Source organism: Prunus persica, chromosome G1 (genome assembly GCF_000346465.2).
Source record: "Prunus persica cultivar Lovell chromosome G1, Prunus_persica_NCBIv2, whole genome shotgun sequence".
NCBI classification, from domain to species: Eukaryota; Viridiplantae; Streptophyta; class Magnoliopsida; order Rosales; family Rosaceae; genus Prunus; species Prunus persica.
Genome location: NC_034009.1, coordinates 22,294,689 through 22,312,474, shown reverse-complemented (window position 1 = coordinate 22,312,474; position 17,786 = coordinate 22,294,689). Strand labels below are relative to the sequence as shown.

Here is a 17,786-nt window from a genome sequence, read left to right as displayed (position 1 = left end):
ATTTATCTATTTTTTTTAAATGAAAAAAAAAAAAAAAAAAAAAGCTTTTGCCAATGGGAATATTTTTTTTGGGCATTAGGCAAATTTCTCTTTTTGTTGTCCAATCTTGAAGATGGATTTTTATTTTTTGAAATTATTCAGCGAAAGTGTGATTGGATTTTTTTTTTTTTTTTGTAAGGTAATTTCCTTCACTTAAAGGAGTTGTTTTTTAATCCACTCAAGAGAGATTCGAACTAGGAACTCTTTTGACATTAAAAAAAGAAGTATTACTAGAGTACGAACTTGTTTAGCATTGACCGTATTTTAGGAAAGAACTTGTCTAGCATTTGTGCTGCTGGCCATGCTGGGGAACCAACCAATAAAATTTGCTGAATGTACGCTACCGACAATAAGAAGCAAACTTGGATTAAATCATATAAGATCTGCTTATAAGAAAAGCGTATATATGAGATTGTACTTTTCCAGAATGCCAAGCGCACATGTTTAAAAAAATTGCTGATGATTTTTCCCCACACCAGCCTTGCAACTTGTGTGTCATGTGCCAGCTCTTTTGGCAATTCTAACTCATATATTTTACAAGCAGGCAGGTAGGCTGTTAATACAAAAGCTCATACGCAGCTGGTACATCATGCACGGGGTGACCTTTTCGGTTTCTTTCCGTTATCTTTCGTGCAAGGGAGACTTGCTTGCCCACCACAAAGATGAATGCCTTACCTATTCCTCCAGCACCTCTGGCAGTTCTTCCAACACGTCGAACATACTCACTTGGATCACGAGGGAAGTCAAAGAGTATTACATGATCCACGCCGGAAAAGTCGATTCCACGAGATGCTCTGCCAGATATTTCATAAACGTCAAGTTGCTATATACTAATATGACTCACATTTAGGGAACAAACAATTAACCAGATTATATACTTGTAGTGCAAACAGAGTTTAGTACTGGAAATCATGCGCAGAGAGCAATACCTATCAGTGCAAACCAAAAACTGTGAGACTTCCTTTGAGTGAGAATTGGTGAATTGCTTCATATTTGCAAGCCTAGATTCTTGAGCCAGAGCAGAGTGGAATGGTAGAACTTGAACACGAGTTCCACTTCTGTCAAAACGTGTTAAGACATTCTCAACTTTTCTGCATGTCTCAATCTGCAAATGGGAAAGGAAAAGCTAACTTGAATTAAAATTTCTCAAACGACCTGAGAAGAAATTAAGTTCCATATTCATAAAATTCTATGCTCTCTTTTCCCTCAAAAGAAAGTCAGAAATGTATGTGAAAGCCCACAATCCCCAGGTACATGGTAACCCATCCAGAAGGAAAGGTTCCACCTTACCTTGTTACAGAAAATTATTGATTTTGCAACTGGACTTCCCTCCACAAGTTGCAGAAGAGCAGATTTCTTATTTGAGAATGCCATCTCTGGAGATCTTTCACTTCCATCATCTCCGCTGCAATCTACAAGAACCTGGACATGAATCATGATAATTAAAATCCATAATGTTGGAGTAATTAAAACTCTTCAATTCTAATCAAAATGATATGAAGGGGAAGATAGGAAAAAAAGTTGATTAAAAGTAGAATTAATAATGCGGCAATGATAACAAAGGAATACCCTTTTCTCCAACAACTGATAGTGTTTTTCTTTTCTTTTATATCAGAGTAAGATGTTATAAAATTAGTACAAGGATTTTAGGACTGTCCAATCAAAGTTGAGTAGAATAGTGGGAAGGCCCAGAGATGATAAAAGATGGGATGGGAATGAAGGCATTCCAGCCCAACATGATCTGGTGAATGGATCGAGTTCCCCGTGGAGCATTTTTTCTTTCGTCCTCAATAGTCAACAAGTATGATAATGAAACTATGTAAACCATAAAATAAGAGCCTTCGTATTGACCTAATTACCAGGACCACAATTAAATCCATCGTGCAACGCAGGAGAACTAACCTCTTCAAGGCCAGGGCTTACACGGTGCATTCCAGGTGCCATGACCACTTTACAATCAGGAAAAGATTCCACTAATTTGTTGTAAATGCCAAGAGGTAAAGTTGCAGTCACAAAAAGATATTGTGTGGTAACAGGTGAAGAATTGATCAAACTTTCCAGTGCTGCTTCAAAATCCTCATCATTAAAGAGTATATCTACCTCATCCAGCACAGCACTGCAACAAGAGGTTCTCATTATATTAGCACCAGTAAAATATCTTGTCACATATTGATGTGCCATGTATGTAAATCAACAAACACAAGCATGAATGCAAGCACACACCCAGATCCACTCACAAATATAGAGATTGACTAGTCAACAACATCACCAAGAACTCCTAAGTTCTATTATTTATACTTACATCTAGATTAATTTTGGAAGACTGAGTGAATTTACTTGTCATAGTGAAGGAAACATACAAGGTGTAACAGTTCAAGACAGTTTATTGTGGCTGGAGAAGACAGTTACAATACTATACCAACCAAACAACCAAGATAGCTAAAGAATACAGAACTGAAATCAAGGTCCATAGTTTTCAAACCTCCCAGAGTTGTTAAATAAACTTATCACTCCTTGACAACACAAGCTATGAGAACCCATCCCAGCAAACCCTTAGTTACTCATCCATGTCTCATGCTCTGTCCAAAATATATGGGACCGAAATTCAAATTACCCTCCCAGAGTTGTTAAATAAACTTATCACTCCTTGACAACACAAGCTATGAGAACCCATCCCAACAAATCCTTAGTTACTTATTCATGTCTCATGCTCTGTCCAAAATATATGGGACCGAAATTCAAATTACAAAGAAGCTTTAATTTATCAACCCAGAGACAATATGACAGAAAAAGTTATGCAAAGTTAAAGGAAAACTGGGTTACCATCTTAGATTTGATAATTGCAAGAAGCCCTCTTTAATTAGATACATAAATCGACCAGGTGTTGCGATTAGAATATCAACATCTTGTTGTAAATTTTCCAACTGAGTTTTCTGTCGATGACCACCTGTTACAACCATAGACCTGACTGGAACCCCAAATTTTGACATTGAACGGCAAATACCCAAAACCTGCACAAGTACACTTGCATTAAGCACTTGCTGCAGCCAGCATGACAATATAATTATAAATACATATAGGAAAACAGTTCACATTTTTCGAAAGAGAACAAGGTCAACCAACTGAGAGCTGGCAATGAACTAATATGCGAAGAGCTCAGAAAACTGTTGTCGAATCAACCTGAGCAGAGGTGACAACAGACAACAAGAACTAAAAGCATGTAGATCACAAGATGAAAATAGCAAGTTAGAAACACAACAGAAACTGACCTGAGAAGCCAACTCAGCAGTCGGTACCAGTATAACAACTCGAGGACTCTGTGACAGGGGCTTGCTCAGTCCTTGAAGTTCTTCTTCCCTTAAACGCTGAATTACTGGAGCAAGATAGGCTAATGTCTTGCCAGATCCACTTTGGTCAGCTATAATAGAGGTTTTTCCCTCAACAACTGGAGCAAATGCCATGGCCTGCATTTATATAGGACGTGTAACAAGAGTATTAATTATGAGTTGGTGCATCCTTGTACAAGTAAACTAAACATGAACTTCATAAGAGTATATTAGCTGGATATTGCACATTCCACTAATTTTCTGATGTGTTAACTTTATTAGCAACCCAACCTATCAAACTATTATCACAACATTTACATCATGGAATTCATTCAGTCAAATCTAAAGAAAAAATATTTAAGAAGAACACTTCCATGATTACAGTAGCTATAATAATGCCAGATGTATGACAAGGCAATCCTAAAGGATCACAATGTGATTGCAAGCACATAGAGATTTCAGAATCCAACGTAGCAACCACAGGCAAAACTACCAGTCTCAACATATACTAGACTTTAAATCAGATAAATATGATCAGATGATTGAAAGGAAAACGTAACGAAACAGAGTCATACAGGACGTATAAAAACTGCATCAACCAAAACTCGTTTAAAACAGGTCAGAAGTTCTAAAGTACAGGAACAATAACAGGATGAAGTCCGTAGAGCTGATAACTATTTATAATATTTTACAGGACATTATATATGGGACACTTCTTGAAGTGGATACATTTCAGAGCAAACACCAAACCAAATTCTTCGCAGATGTAAATATGGGAACAACATTGATGTACCTGAATATGCGACGGGCGCTGGAAAAGCTGCCTCCTTAGACATTCAATCATATAGTCACTGCATCCCAAATCCCTAAAGGATTTTCGACTGAAAAAATCACTGTCAGTGGAAAATTTTCTTCGCTGCTTTAGGTCTGGCAACTCGGACAAGTCATACATGGACCCTCCTCCATTACCCCATCCTTTTGCATTAGCAGAAGAACCTCTTGAAACGGAAGCCTTTTGTCTGGATACCATGGTGTCAGACCTATGAGGCTTATGCTGTTTAGTCTGATTGTCAGTGAGCGGCTCAAAAGCATCTTTCACATTTACACCAGAGCGGTCAATGCCATCTTCTGTCCCCTTCTTCCGCCTCATGTTTCTAAATTCTTCTGAGCGAGAAGCACTTGAAGCTCTTCCTCCATGACTGGGGGCATTTGCATTCTTCTTGTTCCCCCTAACTTCAAGTGTAGATTGTGAATTGATAAATGGTGGTGCATCTTGTACATTTAGTTCATCATCACTTTCATCTACTTCTTGCTTCATCCGAGAATTTTTCTCGACTCCGGATTTCACTCTATGTACTTTCAATCTCCCAAAACTTGCAGCAAGTTTCCTAGTACGTGCTGGTTGACGGTCATTGTCTGTAAATGGTGGCACATGCTCAATTCCCACAGGATAAACATATGTGCAGTTTAGATGGGACAAATTATGTATGCATGTTCAACCAACCCCGGATTACTAAACCAATGTGCCTTATATTTACAACTTTAATTTGTCTAAAGCTTCACGGAAAAATAGATTTTTTTTTTAGGAAAAACCAACCTTGTGAAATTTGAAAAGAAAAAATTGATTCTCAAAAGAGGAAGTCTTTTGACTCACAAATATTAGTAAGTTTAGGTGGACATGAACAAACAGAAACAATAAGCAAAACCCAAATTGAAATAAAAAAGGAGAGAGAGAGAGAGAGAGAGAGAGAGAGAGAGGACCTCTATGGGTGGTGTTTCTGTTGGGAGGGTCATTGTTGGCTGGTCCCAGAACAACGAAATCGTCCATGAGGTCATAAGCAGGTGCAGGGTTATCAGTGGGGCTCTGACTGAAACTACAACTTATCCCCCATTTTCTCATCTGACGAAGATGGAGACACCTGCAGTTGTAAGGTGCCAGTGCCACCGTCCATTCTGGTTCAAGGCGTTTTGGCCTCAGGTGGTGGTTGACTGCTGGAGCAGGAGCTTTGGCCAGCATTTCAGTGTTGCTGGTTCTGGATATGGGCAATTGGGTATGGCTAATTGGCTGTTACTTAATAACAATACTATATTGTTGAGCATCAAAACTCATTCAAGCAGAAGAAGAAGAAGAAGAAGAGTCGTTGGATGGTGGAGGAAACAACGGTTATCTCTTCACTCCCTTATCACTACTTGTTCTGCTGCACGCACAGACAGAGATGCCGCGCGGTTTACTTCGCTCGACGACAGTCGACAACACTCAGGTGAAGGTCTGCTACAAACTTGGATCGGCCCAAAGAAAGGCTGATTTTGGGCCTTTTTAAACCCAATTTCCTTTTTCGTTTTTCTTAATGAACCCAAGTTTTTTTTTTTGGTTGAAAAATATACTTTATTGAGAAATATCACAAGAGGTACAATGGATAATCCACAACCCAAATGTTAGGATTATGAACAAGTGCAGAATTTTAGTTAAAAAATTTGCGGCTCGAATACAATCACATGGTACAAAAAGAGCAAAACTACAGAACAGAGGCAATAGCAGCAAGCAACATCGAGCCAAGTTTCCTTAACAAATGTCTTTTGTAAAGTGTAACTACTATTTAATGTTAGAGAAACATATTTGTATATCATTAGCAACATTGATTCTTGTAAAAATGCGGTGATTGCAATACACGTCTTTATGTTCTTTCACTATACTATTTCTAATTTTATTGTGGAAACTCCCTTGAGAGCCGATGCTCCCATACTTCATTTTCTTTTACTAGATTTCTTGTCAAATGGCAACAAATGTTTGATGATGATGCTTTATTCAGACTTCGGTCTGATTTTGCTTCCCTCTTTATTGTTTGCCCTTCAAATCAAGTTACTTTCATCAACCATTCCAGATGTTACATTGGACCTACCAACATTCATTCACAAAACATAAACCCAGGCCATCCTGAGCCATAGAAATTCTCAACGATCAACAAACAATTGATAAAAGTTCAGCATATAGTTGGACAAAGACCAGTTAGCTAAGACAATATGTTCCAAGTTCTAACCAAATGAGTTGATTAAGCAGCATAAGATCAGGATCAATGATGCCAGATTGACATTCAAATGAAATGGGGTGAGGAGAGGAAGAGGTATTGCATTTGCATGTCATGCATTGCCAACATCATCTGTAACAAGTCTCAGGAATGGGAACCCTATCATCTCCCAAATCTTTCCATCCTCCGCCGACGTAATTCTTCCAAAGGAAGGTCACCGGAATAATGTGCCGATCGAGGTGAAGCCATGCCATTGGCACTGCCAGTGGCCCTCCTATTTGTCGAACACATTTCGCATACATCTAACCAAGCAGAATTCTCATACGTACAAGCATGGCATCTCCAGAAACCAGACACAGAAATTCCTCTCTGACCCCCACCAACAGGTCCTCTACCGGATATCTGCCTCCTTCGAAATGGAAACAAGCGTCGTAAAAATCTCACAGGCCATTTCAGCACACCAGTAAGACCTCTGACGATAACAGTAAGTGGGTCTGAGCCATTGTAAGAACCCCTCAACTGAATATAGACAAGCCCTGCAAGAATTCCACCCAAATGACCAATAAAAGAGACACCAGGAACCAAAAATTGGACCAGAGCCAATTCCGCCCACGCAGCGTAACGAGATGGTATCGGAATTCCATAAACATAACTGTTCTCGGTCTGGGAATTGAGCACAACCTTCATGGCAAAGAGCACCCCAGAAAACCCAACAGAGTATTCAGTGTAGTAAGCCCATTCATAGTCAAAGAACGCAAGCAGGGACTTGGAAATCAGCAGTGAGATTCCTTGGGACATGCCCAGTAGCACAGCAACCATGGAAGCGAACTCAGCACTGTCCATTGAATTTTCCAATTGAATTCCCTTCCACAAGAGGGAGAGCATGTTGTAAACCAAGTGAGACTCTCCCACATGATAGAACGGCGACAAGAAGAAGCGCTTCAAGTCTCCATTCTGTTCAAGCAATTTCACATACAGCTTACCCGCATCAATATATAAAACACCCAATTCACATATGAAATCAAAAGAACAAAAACTAAAAATTCAAGGTTTATTACAGAGTGATAACATTTCAACCATTTGGGGTTTTTGTGAACTTAGAAATGAGAATGAGAAATTACCTTGAGGATGAGGTGGGGGTTGAACCAGACTTCTTGGAGGGAAGGGAGAATGGGGTCAAGAAAAGCAGGACGTAAGTAGATGAGAGAATTGGCGGCAATGAGTCCGGCGGTGACCGGAGGCTTCCGGTCGAGCCTGTAATACTCGCTCGCCGCGTGAAGTGCTAACAGCGGCAGCATTCCGTTCGATCGCGGCCCGTTTCTTGTTCTCACCATCTTCGTTTCGATTTAGGGTTTGATAATTTTGATCTGCAACTGCAACAACAGAGCCTTTTCTCTCGATTTGGCTCCTTGGTTCGTACGAAAAGCACCTTCTAGAGTCCCCAAGACGGTTCGTCTTCGCGGTTACTTTTTTCCTTTTTCTTTTCCTTTTCCTTTTCCTTTTTTCTGTGTTTTTAATTGGAGTGTGTCATGGGCCATTTCTGTTCGAAAAAGAAATAGCCTGGCCCATTAACTCATGGGGCTTCATGGCCTGCTTATTTTCTTTTGGATCACCTGCTAATGATTTGACAACAAAACAAAAAAAACTCTACTATACATTATTTATAGATTGTAAATAAATAAAAAAGCTCTGATCAGTGATCACCATAGCATTTTTTTATGGTTTTGTTTCATTTTTCATATTTTGTCTTTTTACTGTTTTGCCTTTAAAGTGTTCTCATCAAGCTAAATCATTTTTTATTAATGACGAAAGACTCGAATTTGAGATTTCCTTTTAAGATAGCGTAACATTACTTCATTGTCCTTTTTTCTTTTTTCGTTCTATTTTCTCCTTCTCATTCCATAATTTGATCCTATGATTAGAATCGTACATTCTCTAAGTCATATTGGTTAAATATTTTTCAAATTAAATAAATTAATTTTTTTCAAAAAAGTAATATTTATAGAGTGACATAAAACAGAGAGAACCACATTGTGAAATGCAAAAATAGCACTAGATTAGTAGTTGAATTTATTTGAATATTGAAAATAAAAATAGCACTAGATTAGTAGTTGAATTTATTTACAATATTTTATATTTCTTGATAGGAGTGGTATGTTATAAATCTGCCACATCACCATAGAATATTACCCTGCTACCAAAAATAAAAATAAAAAAACCAATTTCTCCTCGTTTTTCATAATTAGCCATCTTTTTTGGACTTGGACGAAAGTATTATTCATTTATCTCTCAGCTCCATATTCTTTCAGTTCATACTGGTCCCTCTCCTTTCTCTCTCAATAGGGCATCTCTGGCCCGCGCGTGAAGTATGTGCTGAGAGGCAAGGACATTGGAGCTGCTGCCTTCTGCAATGCAAAAGCAACCAGCTTGGTTTTGATTTTCTACCTCTCTCACCATCAAATTTGGACACAAATTCCAGAGGCCCAAACAATGCATCTCCCCAAAGCGACACAATGACTAGCTGCTATTTCTGTAAGTTATTTTTCCCCTAAATTCTCTTTATCCTTTTACATTTTTTTATTATATATAATTAATTTCTTTGTCTGTGCCTATTTATCTGAACCTGAATTCAATTTGCAGGAAATTCATCAGAGGGTATTCGGTGCAAGCCATTCCCTTTTGTTTTTCAGTTTGATTTTTGATTTCCAAGAGAGGGGTTGCAGGTGCCCATGCCAGATTCATAAGAAAAAGGAACAATTTTGCTGGATATATTGAGTCATGTAAGAAATTGTTTCTCTCAAGTCTCAACTAACATATCGGTCCCCATTATTGTCCCTCAGTAATAAAATTGTGTAGAAATGATTTAATAAGTCAATCAGAGTTTTAGCTGATGAATGAACTCTTATGTGACTGTTACTGCATATGCTCATCTTTTGCTGTTCTTGTGTTTCTTTGCGTTTTTGTTTTGTTTTGGGTTTTATAGTTTTGCAATTGTTGTTTCGAATAACTGACCTTTATTTTATCTTTAATTCTATGTGCATGTATTTTTTCCATTTTGGACACAAGTATTTGGTTGTTTAATTTGTCAATCTGTGGGCTATAGGGAATCTGTGCATCAATCTATCATTCCTGGATTGCCTGATGATTTGGCATTGAGATGTTTGGCAATGGTTTCTCATGGGTATCATGGACTGCTCGAAACCGTCTCAAAGACGTGGAGATATTTAATCCGTAGCTTGGATTATGCCAACTATAAAGCTAGAGAAGAATGGTGTGGCAACTGGCTGTTTGTTCTGACAGAAGGCTCCAACAATGAGTGGGTTGCTTATGATCCTGAAGCTGATAGGTGGCATCCTTTGCCAAAGATTCTAACTGTCCATGCTGACCGGAAACACTTCGGATTTTCAAGTATTAGTGTCGGAAATCGGTTTTTCGTCATTGGAGGGTCCTATGCACCGCATGATCCAGCTTTTCCACACCAAAGGCCTTTTATAACAAACGAGGTGATGCAGTTTGATCCCTTTAAGAAACAGTGGACCAATGTGGCAACCATGCTTACACCCCGTTCTCATTTTGCATGTAGTGCTGTTTATGGTAAAATTTATGTTGCTGGGGGGCGCAACTTATCTTGCACCAGAGGGCTTGCTCTTGCTGAGGTTTATGATCCGGTTGCTGATAAGTATGTTCCTTTATTTGACACTTCAAACATGTCTGAGTACTGATGTTACTATCAACGCTTCTTGCATTTGTACTTACGAAAAAAAGTTTTTCATTTTTCATGTTTTGCTGTATTATCTTTCACTATTTTTGTGTGGGGCAAACTACTTCAATCTTCCTTGAGGATTGGTAGACTTGTCTTTATAATCTGTTGACCTCCCTTGTTAGAAGTGTGGCCTGATGGTATTTACTGCAGATAGCGTAGTGTGTTCATATACGTACGTGTGTATGCATATGTTTAGATGTTTTTGTGATATATATTTTATAGCGAATGGATTCAATTGGCTTTCTTTCTTTCTTCTATATTTTTTTCCTAAACTGAAAATTCTTTATTTATGTTATGGCTATAAATTTTGCAGATGGGAGGAGTTGCCACCAATGCGCAACCCTCAAATGGACTGCTTGGGCTTATCATACAAAGGCAAATTTCATGTTCTGAGTGACCAAGTAGGCCTGCCAGACCAAAATACCTCAGAGGTTTTTAGTCCATCTGATGGAACATGGCGCACAGTTGAAGACATCTGGCCTTTTTCAAGGGCAATGCAATTTGCAGTTCAGGTGATCGGAGATAATCGAGTATATACTGTTGTAGACTGGGGTGAGAGCTTGATTAAAACAAGGGATACCGAAAAAGGGGAGTGGTACAACATAGGCTCAGTTCCATCGGTGAATCTTCCTGATCACTCGAGGCAGCTGGAGGCTTTTGGTTATGGTTTTGCTGCATTAAGACATGAACTTTATGTTCTGGGAGGGAAGGCTCTCAAGTGGGAACAGTCAGGTGCTGGGAGGTTTGACATTGTGAAGTTGGGTTTGGTGAGAGTTTGCAATCCCTTGGTTAAGCCCTTGAAATGGAGGGAAACTAGACCCATGGTTGGGTCCGCTTGTGGAACTGTTATAGGGTGTGCGTCCATGGAAGAAGAATCTTCAATTTTCCCAAGGTAGGGTTTTTAGGCTGGAAAAAGGGATGCATATGCTGAAATCTGATGCAGTTTGTTCAATGGCAAGCCTCTAAGACTAAATGTGACATTGGCTGAGATTTTTTTTCAGTAGAATTGGCTGAGATTTGATGATAATGTCTGAGAAGATCATAAAATGGGGTGATTTGAGCTGATGCACTGACTAGAAAAGCCTTGCCTGGAGAGTGGAAACATATAGGAAGAATAACTCAAATTTGCCAAAGGGAACGTGCTTGGCTGTGATTCAGAATTGTTATACAATCAAATTCTTTTATGAGTTACAAACTTCACTGAAGTGTGTTACCGTGAATGTTTTGATTTAAGTATATAAAGTAAAAAAAAAAAATTATATAGTTTAGACTATCGTTTATACTAAAAAACAATATATAAAGTAAAAACAAGATGATTACTATTAAAAGAACAGAAGGAGATAATGTAAGAAAGAAGTTGAATGTATGTATAGCACTCATTTTATGTGTGCATATATACCATCACTGCATAGAATTCTATGGCCTTGTTTGGTGGGTAGGATAAGTAGTAGGATTGGATTAGCCTAATCCAATATCATGTTTGGTGTTAAAAAATGAACGTGGATACAAATGAAGGATTGGATTAGCCTAATGCAAATGGTGTTAAAAATTAAATGTGGATACAAATGAAAATGTGAAGCATCTTATAAAGGCTCAAGCTCCCCGAATTGATATTACAAATGTGTTGGTGCTTCAAACGCTTGCAAGAGGCTTTTTTATTAGTTACTTGACGACTTAAAATACTATTATATGTTATTTTTCTATAATTTTATTTTTTTAGATGTCCGTCTCAAAAAAGAAATATACACGATAGAAAGAAAAAAAAACTTTTGAAATGAGCATATAAAAAAAATACAATTGCACATAAATTAATATATATATATATATTAATTTTTGTGACATTCAATATGCGCAATAAAAAAGCTTTTAAGACAAGCATCTAGAAACTTTTGAGACAGACATTTAAAAAAATACAATTGAGAAAAAATAAAATGTTTTTAAGTCGTGATTAATACTTACATTTAGAAAAATACAATTACAAAAATATATAAAATAAAATAAAATAAACTTTGTAAGTCGTGCGTTATTTAAAAAAGCCTCTCCTCGTAAGTGGAGAGGCTAGTATAAATAAGGGCAAAAATAAGAAGATTTGCTTTGACATTCCGGTGAAACCTAGATCAATTGGGGGAACAACTCTGTTAAGTATGGATGAGAATCACAAACTGTCAATATGTGACCCAAAAAATAGAGTTACTTCCTAATAAATTAATCTTGTTACGCATAAAGCAAAGAGTTATAATTGTACAACACATAAATAGAGGAAACTTCAAAAATATCGTAACTTATGAATTGTAAGATAAATTAGAAGCTAACATAGTCCATTAAACGGTAGCACAACCCAAATCGCTCTTTGAGAATTGGAGTGTAGAGAGTAATGTTGTGTGATGGTTCCATCCTCCAAGTTGAAGATTCCCATATCATATGCTTCATCACCCTCTAACGATGGATAGTTTGATATGTAATCATCCGCGTAATATATGGAATTTGGTTGGCATCCAGGAAAGTTTGAAGCCAAAATAGAAATTGAATGATTGTCGCCCACGAACAGAGCCTCATCTCCAATGCTTTTCACCTCAACATTGTGCCCAATAGATCCTGCATCTTCATCATCAAACACCCAATTGTAAATCACGAAGTGCGTAGTCTGCCGCCCAGCACCATAATTGAACCTACTGTCACTTAATGCATAAAATCTTAATATATGCAACAAGTCTCCCTTAGTTGATTCAACAAGATATGCATGAAAACAATAAGGTTGAAATGGCCGAAAAGGTGTGTGTGGCTTCAGTTGTGGCGACTGTGAAGGGTTATTATCACTGCTAAAAACATCCAATGACTCAATGTCTCCCATGGTTTCAAGTGCGTACACTTTGCTTTTATAGAATATAACATCACCAAAGTCACCATTTGGGTTGGGGTAAGTCCAAGTGTTTTGACCTGCCTTGATAAAAGCCAACATAGGCCAGCGACTGGAAAGTGCTACAACCACATAATTCTCTGGATTCATAGTAGGGTCAATGGACAAGATAACCGACTTTTTGACCGGAAAGGAATTTGGGTATTTCGACTATACCGTTGCATAGAGCACGGCGAGATGAGTCCGTAGACACGTGGTGGGCTCGAATCGGAGTTGTAACGAAAGAGATACGATCAAAATACCCATAGTGGCATAACTGTAATTTTGGCAAAAAGGGTTTGGTAAAATATGATTCTCTCTCTCTCTCTCTCTCTCTCTCTCTCTCTCTTCTCTCTCGTAACGGCAGTGACAGCTGGACATGTTTTGGCAAACCATGCTCTCGTCCGGCCACCAAAGCTGACGGGGCCGGTACCAAAATGACCGGGCCATCATCCTCTTCCAACCCCAGCCAGGTCCCGCCGCCTGCCATCGTGATTTCGCCGAAAAATGGAGAAAAAGCGACTGGTTTTCTCTCGAACTTCTACGACTTCGTTCTCCCTCCTCCGGCTACCGATTCCGATGAATGAGGCATGGTTTCTCACCTAATTTTCTTGCTCTAGCTGCCTGTTGGGTAGAAATCGATCAATTCCTAGCATAGGTAACCTGATTTGGAACCCATAGTTTGGCCGGATTTCAGGATGAAATTCTGGCCACTTTCGGCCATTTTTCGAGGTATGTCCAAGAACAAAAGTGACTCCAAATAAGGTGTTGTACCTAGGGTAGGAACCTTGAGCCGTGATTTTGAGAATTTCCAGTGATGCCTAATCACTTTGGACACCCACGCACTGCGGGTGTGTGTGGCGGCACATGGGCACTGTAGAAAAGGGGCATTGTGTCCCGATGCGATCCCCTTGTTGTCTTGAGCATGTAGGTGTGCTTGGATTTCAATTTGGATACCGTTTGAGTCTCGAACGGATATCGCATATTGTGCGTTATCCGGATTAGATAGGTTTGAACTGTTGGATAGTCCTAGATTTGTAATATGTTAATCTAGACATTCTTGGGATCGTAAGGGATTTGACGGATCGTAAAACGAAGTACCGGATACTCCGAAAATGCTAACCCTAAGGCTAGGTTCCTAGTAACCGTCCGATCGTGCGATCGTGAGCGATCCAACCATCCGATTCGGACCAAACTTGCTGGACGTGTATCCTAAACTTTGTGGAACCTATAGGAACTTTCGGATCGGAATTTGGAGGTCGTGGGCCCTTGGGCTCGTTTGACCAAGTTGGGGTAATTGGACCCCTCAGTTGACCGTGAGTCTTCTAAGGTAGTTTCACCCTTTGGAAGGTATTAGGATAACCTTTTTATCGAATCTTAATTGTTATTTGAGGTTAAATTGGAAATTGATTCAATTTAGGATTTTACTTAGAGGTTGTTGCTTATCATTAATTAATATTATTTGATTATAAGTAAAGTATAATGTTCTAGTTGTGTAATACAGTATTTTTATGGAATTTGTGTGAAAACTAGCGTTGATTAATATTTAAATTGTTCTAGGATCTTTATGAAATTTAGGTTTATGTGCATGATCGTTGGTCTAAAAATAATATTATTTTCCTGATTAAATTATGTTGCAATCTACTATAGACTGGTATCACTAAATTGGGAATACCTCTATTATTAGTTTAGATAATTGAGAGTATGTCAATTTGAAGTGCTATATGCACTACCCTAAGTATCGCCCTATGATTGTTAGGTCACACGTGGCGCAAGATTTTTCGGCGTGCTAACAGACCCCATACGTGGAGTTGGATGTTCCGGCATATGGGGAGATTTTATGATTGTTAGGTCTCACGTGGCGTCTGATTTTCTAGCGTTGAGATAGACCTCATACGTGGCGTTGGATGTTCCAGCGTATGGGGAGATTATGTGATTGTTAGGTCCCACGTGGTGTAGGATTTTTTGGAGTGAGGACAGACCTCATACGTGGCATTGGATGTTTCGGCATATAGAGAGATGATATGATTGTTAGGTCACACGTGACGCAGGATTTTCCGGCATGCTGACAGACCCCATACGTGGCATTGGATGTTCCGGCGTATGGGGAGATTATGTGATTAACAGAGAGATAAATAAAGGTATTGTATGTGTTTGGATTCAGGATTTAGTGGAGAGAACTACGTGTGGCTTGATCCCTCAGTAAGGGTACGTAGGCAGCCTAGGGTAGTGCCTAGGTGCAGCCGTGGGTTAAACTTTTGTTGAGTGTGGTGCGGACCTTGTCTTTTGGTTTCGCTTCGATTTATGTGAGCACCGAAGGGCGAGTTGTGAATTACATGAAATTATATTGTGCGTGCTACCTGTTGGGATATTAAATGTGTTTTATGCAAGTTGAAATTTTTGGGATTGTTCAAATTACATGGGAGACTCTGCCAAAATTTCAGTAGAAAGTCTCGGTCTTTAATAAGTGGACCCGGCATTGGGGTGATGTCGGAATTTCCACAGGATTCGTCTTGGGCTTCTGAAAATTTGGGCGGGTCCTGTCAACGAACATAATAATCATGGTAGGAGGTTTCATAGTTTGCGATAAGGATATCCAAGGGAGGGAGAAAGATGGAGCTTGCTTTTGTGAAAGGGTTCCTGAGTACTACCATGAGACGTCTTTCCTCTGTTGTTGGATTTACATCTATTGTGGCCAACCAGCCACAACACCTCCTGCTAAAATGCATTGGCAATTGAAAATTGTTGTAGATTCTTCCTTCACAAATGCTGTACACTACTCTTTGGTGGTTGTCGTCATGGTTCCGAATCAAGAGCATAGGGAGAAGTTGTTTGTTGTGCCATCGCTGCGTTTCATGATTATAGAGTTTGGACATAGAACGTCATTCTTTGCAAACGGAAGCAAAACGAACATGGTCAATGGGTTCTAATAACTTGTCCATAATAAAAAAGACGAGTACCGGAAGACTTGCCCATTCCCCATTGCTGAAGCTGACAGCCGTGTCTTACGGTTGGGATTCTTATTAGACTTACAACTGGACATGATAATGAATTATTCTTAGGTAGCTTCACTAGTATACCTAAAATAGGAGTTGAATTTATTAAAAAAAAAAACTCATAGTCACTTTAGAAACACACCCCACATCCATTTGTTATATAACAAATTGGTTTTGAAGTTCTTATAAACTACAGCACTGCCACTATCAAGCCCAACAGAAGAAAAAATACTCAAAAAACCCAAAACAACCCCAGCCCAATTTTATAAAAAAGCCCAAACATTTTACCATCTCGAAAACCGTAATTTAACTTCCAGCATGCGCCTTCATTAAACCATCTCTGCAAAACGTCTCTTCATTCACTATCTTTATCAAAAGCGTCTTCATCGTCTATCCAAACCAAAACTCCATAACCACCACCAAGCTTTATCTACTTTCAAAAACAAATACCACACTCTGACCTCCACCTACAAAACCAAGACAATATTTCAGAGAACAATTTCAACAAGAAAACGCTTCAAAGGTAAGACATTTACAAACCAAACCTTTATTATAATGTTGATTAATTGCTATAAAGTTCCAGTCTAGGGTAATAACAGTATTTTAGATTCGAATCAAGGATAAAATCTTGTAACTATATTGGATTTCACTATTGGACTGACTGCATAGGACCATAAAATAGTCAGTAATTTAGTCGCTAGTTTACTGTCATGTTGATTAATAGCTATAAAGTTCCAATATAGGGTAATAACATTGCCTATTTTCTATGAAATCCTATTTATAATGCATGTCTACCACTACAAAGTTCCAGTATAGAGTAATAATACTACTTGTTTCCTATGAAATCCTATTTGTAATGCATATCTACCACTGTAAAGTTTCAGTATATGGTAATAACACTGATTGTTTCCTATAAAATCCTATTTCTGATGCATGTCTACCATTGTAAAGTTCCAGTATAGAGTAATAACACTGCTAGTTCCCTAAGAAATCCTATTTCTAATGCATGTCTATCACTGTGAAGTTCCAGTATTTAAGGACCCGCCCCGAATTTTCTCAAAACCCGAGACGAACCCTTTAGAATTCCTGACATCACCCCGATGCCAGGCCCACTTACTAAAAACCGAGACTTCCTACCGAAATTTCGGCAGAGTCTCCCCTATAAATTGGACATTTCCCAAAATTATACCTGCATGAAAACGCATTTTTTATTCCCAACTGGCAGCATGCACAATATAATTTCATGCAATTCACATAAATGGCCTTCGGCCTTCCAATAATTCTCAAACGACTACCAAACAATTCAATTACAAAATATGACTACTATTTAGTCTGCGGCTGCACCTAATAACCTCAGGCTGCCTACGTACCCTCCTTGAGGGATCAAGCCACACGTAGTTCTTCCCTAAAACTCAATTCCCCACTTGGGCGATACCTTATTTCATTTCTTTGTATTTCATATAATCTCCCCATATGCCGGTACAACCAACGCCACGTATGGGGCCTGTCAACACGCCAGATAACCTACGCCACGTGCGACCATGCCATACTATCATAATATCTCCTCATACGCCGGTACAACCAACGCCACGTATGGGGTCTGTCTCAACGCCGGATAACCTACGCCACGTGAGACCTGCACATCATATCACATAACTCCCCATACGCCGGTACAACCAACGCCACGTATGGGGTCTGTCCCAACGCCGGATAACCTACGCCACGCGGGACCTCAATATT

At 39.0% G+C, this 17,786-nt stretch overlaps 4 protein-coding genes across 4 annotated transcripts; 1 reads left to right on the top strand and 3 right to left on the bottom strand.

Moving 5' to 3' along the window:
• Positions 376 to 5,657, bottom strand: LOC18789054 (DEAD-box ATP-dependent RNA helicase 50). The gene is made up of 8 exons (XM_007225089.2): positions 5,127 to 5,657; positions 4,159 to 4,781; positions 3,309 to 3,503; positions 2,863 to 3,050; positions 1,942 to 2,155; positions 1,330 to 1,461; positions 969 to 1,144; positions 376 to 833 (listed from the first exon to the last, which is right to left on the bottom strand). The coding sequence occupies exons 1-8, from the start codon at positions 5,380 to 5,382 to the stop codon at positions 596 to 598; spliced, it is 2,022 nt and encodes a 673-aa protein (XP_007225151.1). The 5' UTR covers positions 5,383 to 5,657; the 3' UTR covers positions 376 to 595.
• LOC18789538 (rhomboid-like protein 14, mitochondrial) lies at positions 6,212 to 8,001 on the bottom strand. The gene is made up of 2 exons (XM_007222502.2): positions 7,513 to 8,001; positions 6,212 to 7,345 (listed from the first exon to the last, which is right to left on the bottom strand). Exons 1-2 carry the CDS (start codon positions 7,723 to 7,725, stop codon positions 6,554 to 6,556), a joined length of 1,005 nt encoding a protein of 334 aa, XP_007222564.1. The 5' UTR covers positions 7,726 to 8,001; the 3' UTR covers positions 6,212 to 6,553.
• LOC18792567 (F-box/kelch-repeat protein At1g16250) lies at positions 8,409 to 11,421 on the top strand. Its single transcript, XM_007223024.2, has 4 exons — positions 8,409 to 8,923; positions 9,032 to 9,171; positions 9,495 to 10,070; positions 10,468 to 11,421. Coding segments are annotated over exons 2-4 (1,161 nt in total). The 5' UTR covers positions 8,409 to 8,923; positions 9,032 to 9,169; the 3' UTR covers positions 11,051 to 11,421.
• Positions 12,463 to 13,161, bottom strand: LOC18791750 (putative F-box protein At1g65770). Its single transcript, XM_020555674.1, has one exon. The coding sequence runs from the start codon at positions 13,159 to 13,161 to the stop codon at positions 12,463 to 12,465; it is 699 nt and encodes a 232-aa protein (XP_020411263.1).

Bases quoted from the DNA above. Each gene is read 5' to 3' on its own strand.
- LOC18789054 (XM_007225089.2), bottom strand. From the start codon at position 5,382: ATGCTGGCCAAAGCTCCTGCTCCAGCAGTCAACCACCACCTGAGGCCA. The intron at 4,782-5,126 runs GTCCTCTCTCTC...CACCATTTACAG, and splicing joins CAGAAACACCACCCATAGAG to ACAATGACCGTCAACCAGCA. The intron at 1,145-1,329 runs GTAAGGTGGAAC...TCCCATTTGCAG, and splicing joins CAATAATTTTCTGTAACAAG to ATTGAGACATGCAGAAAAGT.
- LOC18789538 (XM_007222502.2), bottom strand. From the start codon at position 7,725: ATGGTGAGAACAAGAAACGGGCCGCGATCGAACGGAATGCTGCCGCTG. The intron at 7,346-7,512 runs GTAATTTCTCAT...TTGCTTGAACAG, and splicing joins ACCCCCACCTCATCCTCAAG to AATGGAGACTTGAAGCGCTT.
- LOC18792567 (XM_007223024.2), top strand. The intron at 10,071-10,467 runs GTATGTTCCTTT...TAAATTTTGCAG, and splicing joins TATGATCCGGTTGCTGATAA to ATGGGAGGAGTTGCCACCAA.
- LOC18791750 (XM_020555674.1), bottom strand. From the start codon at position 13,161: ATGAATCCAGAGAATTATGTGGTTGTAGCACTTTCCAGTCGCTGGCCT.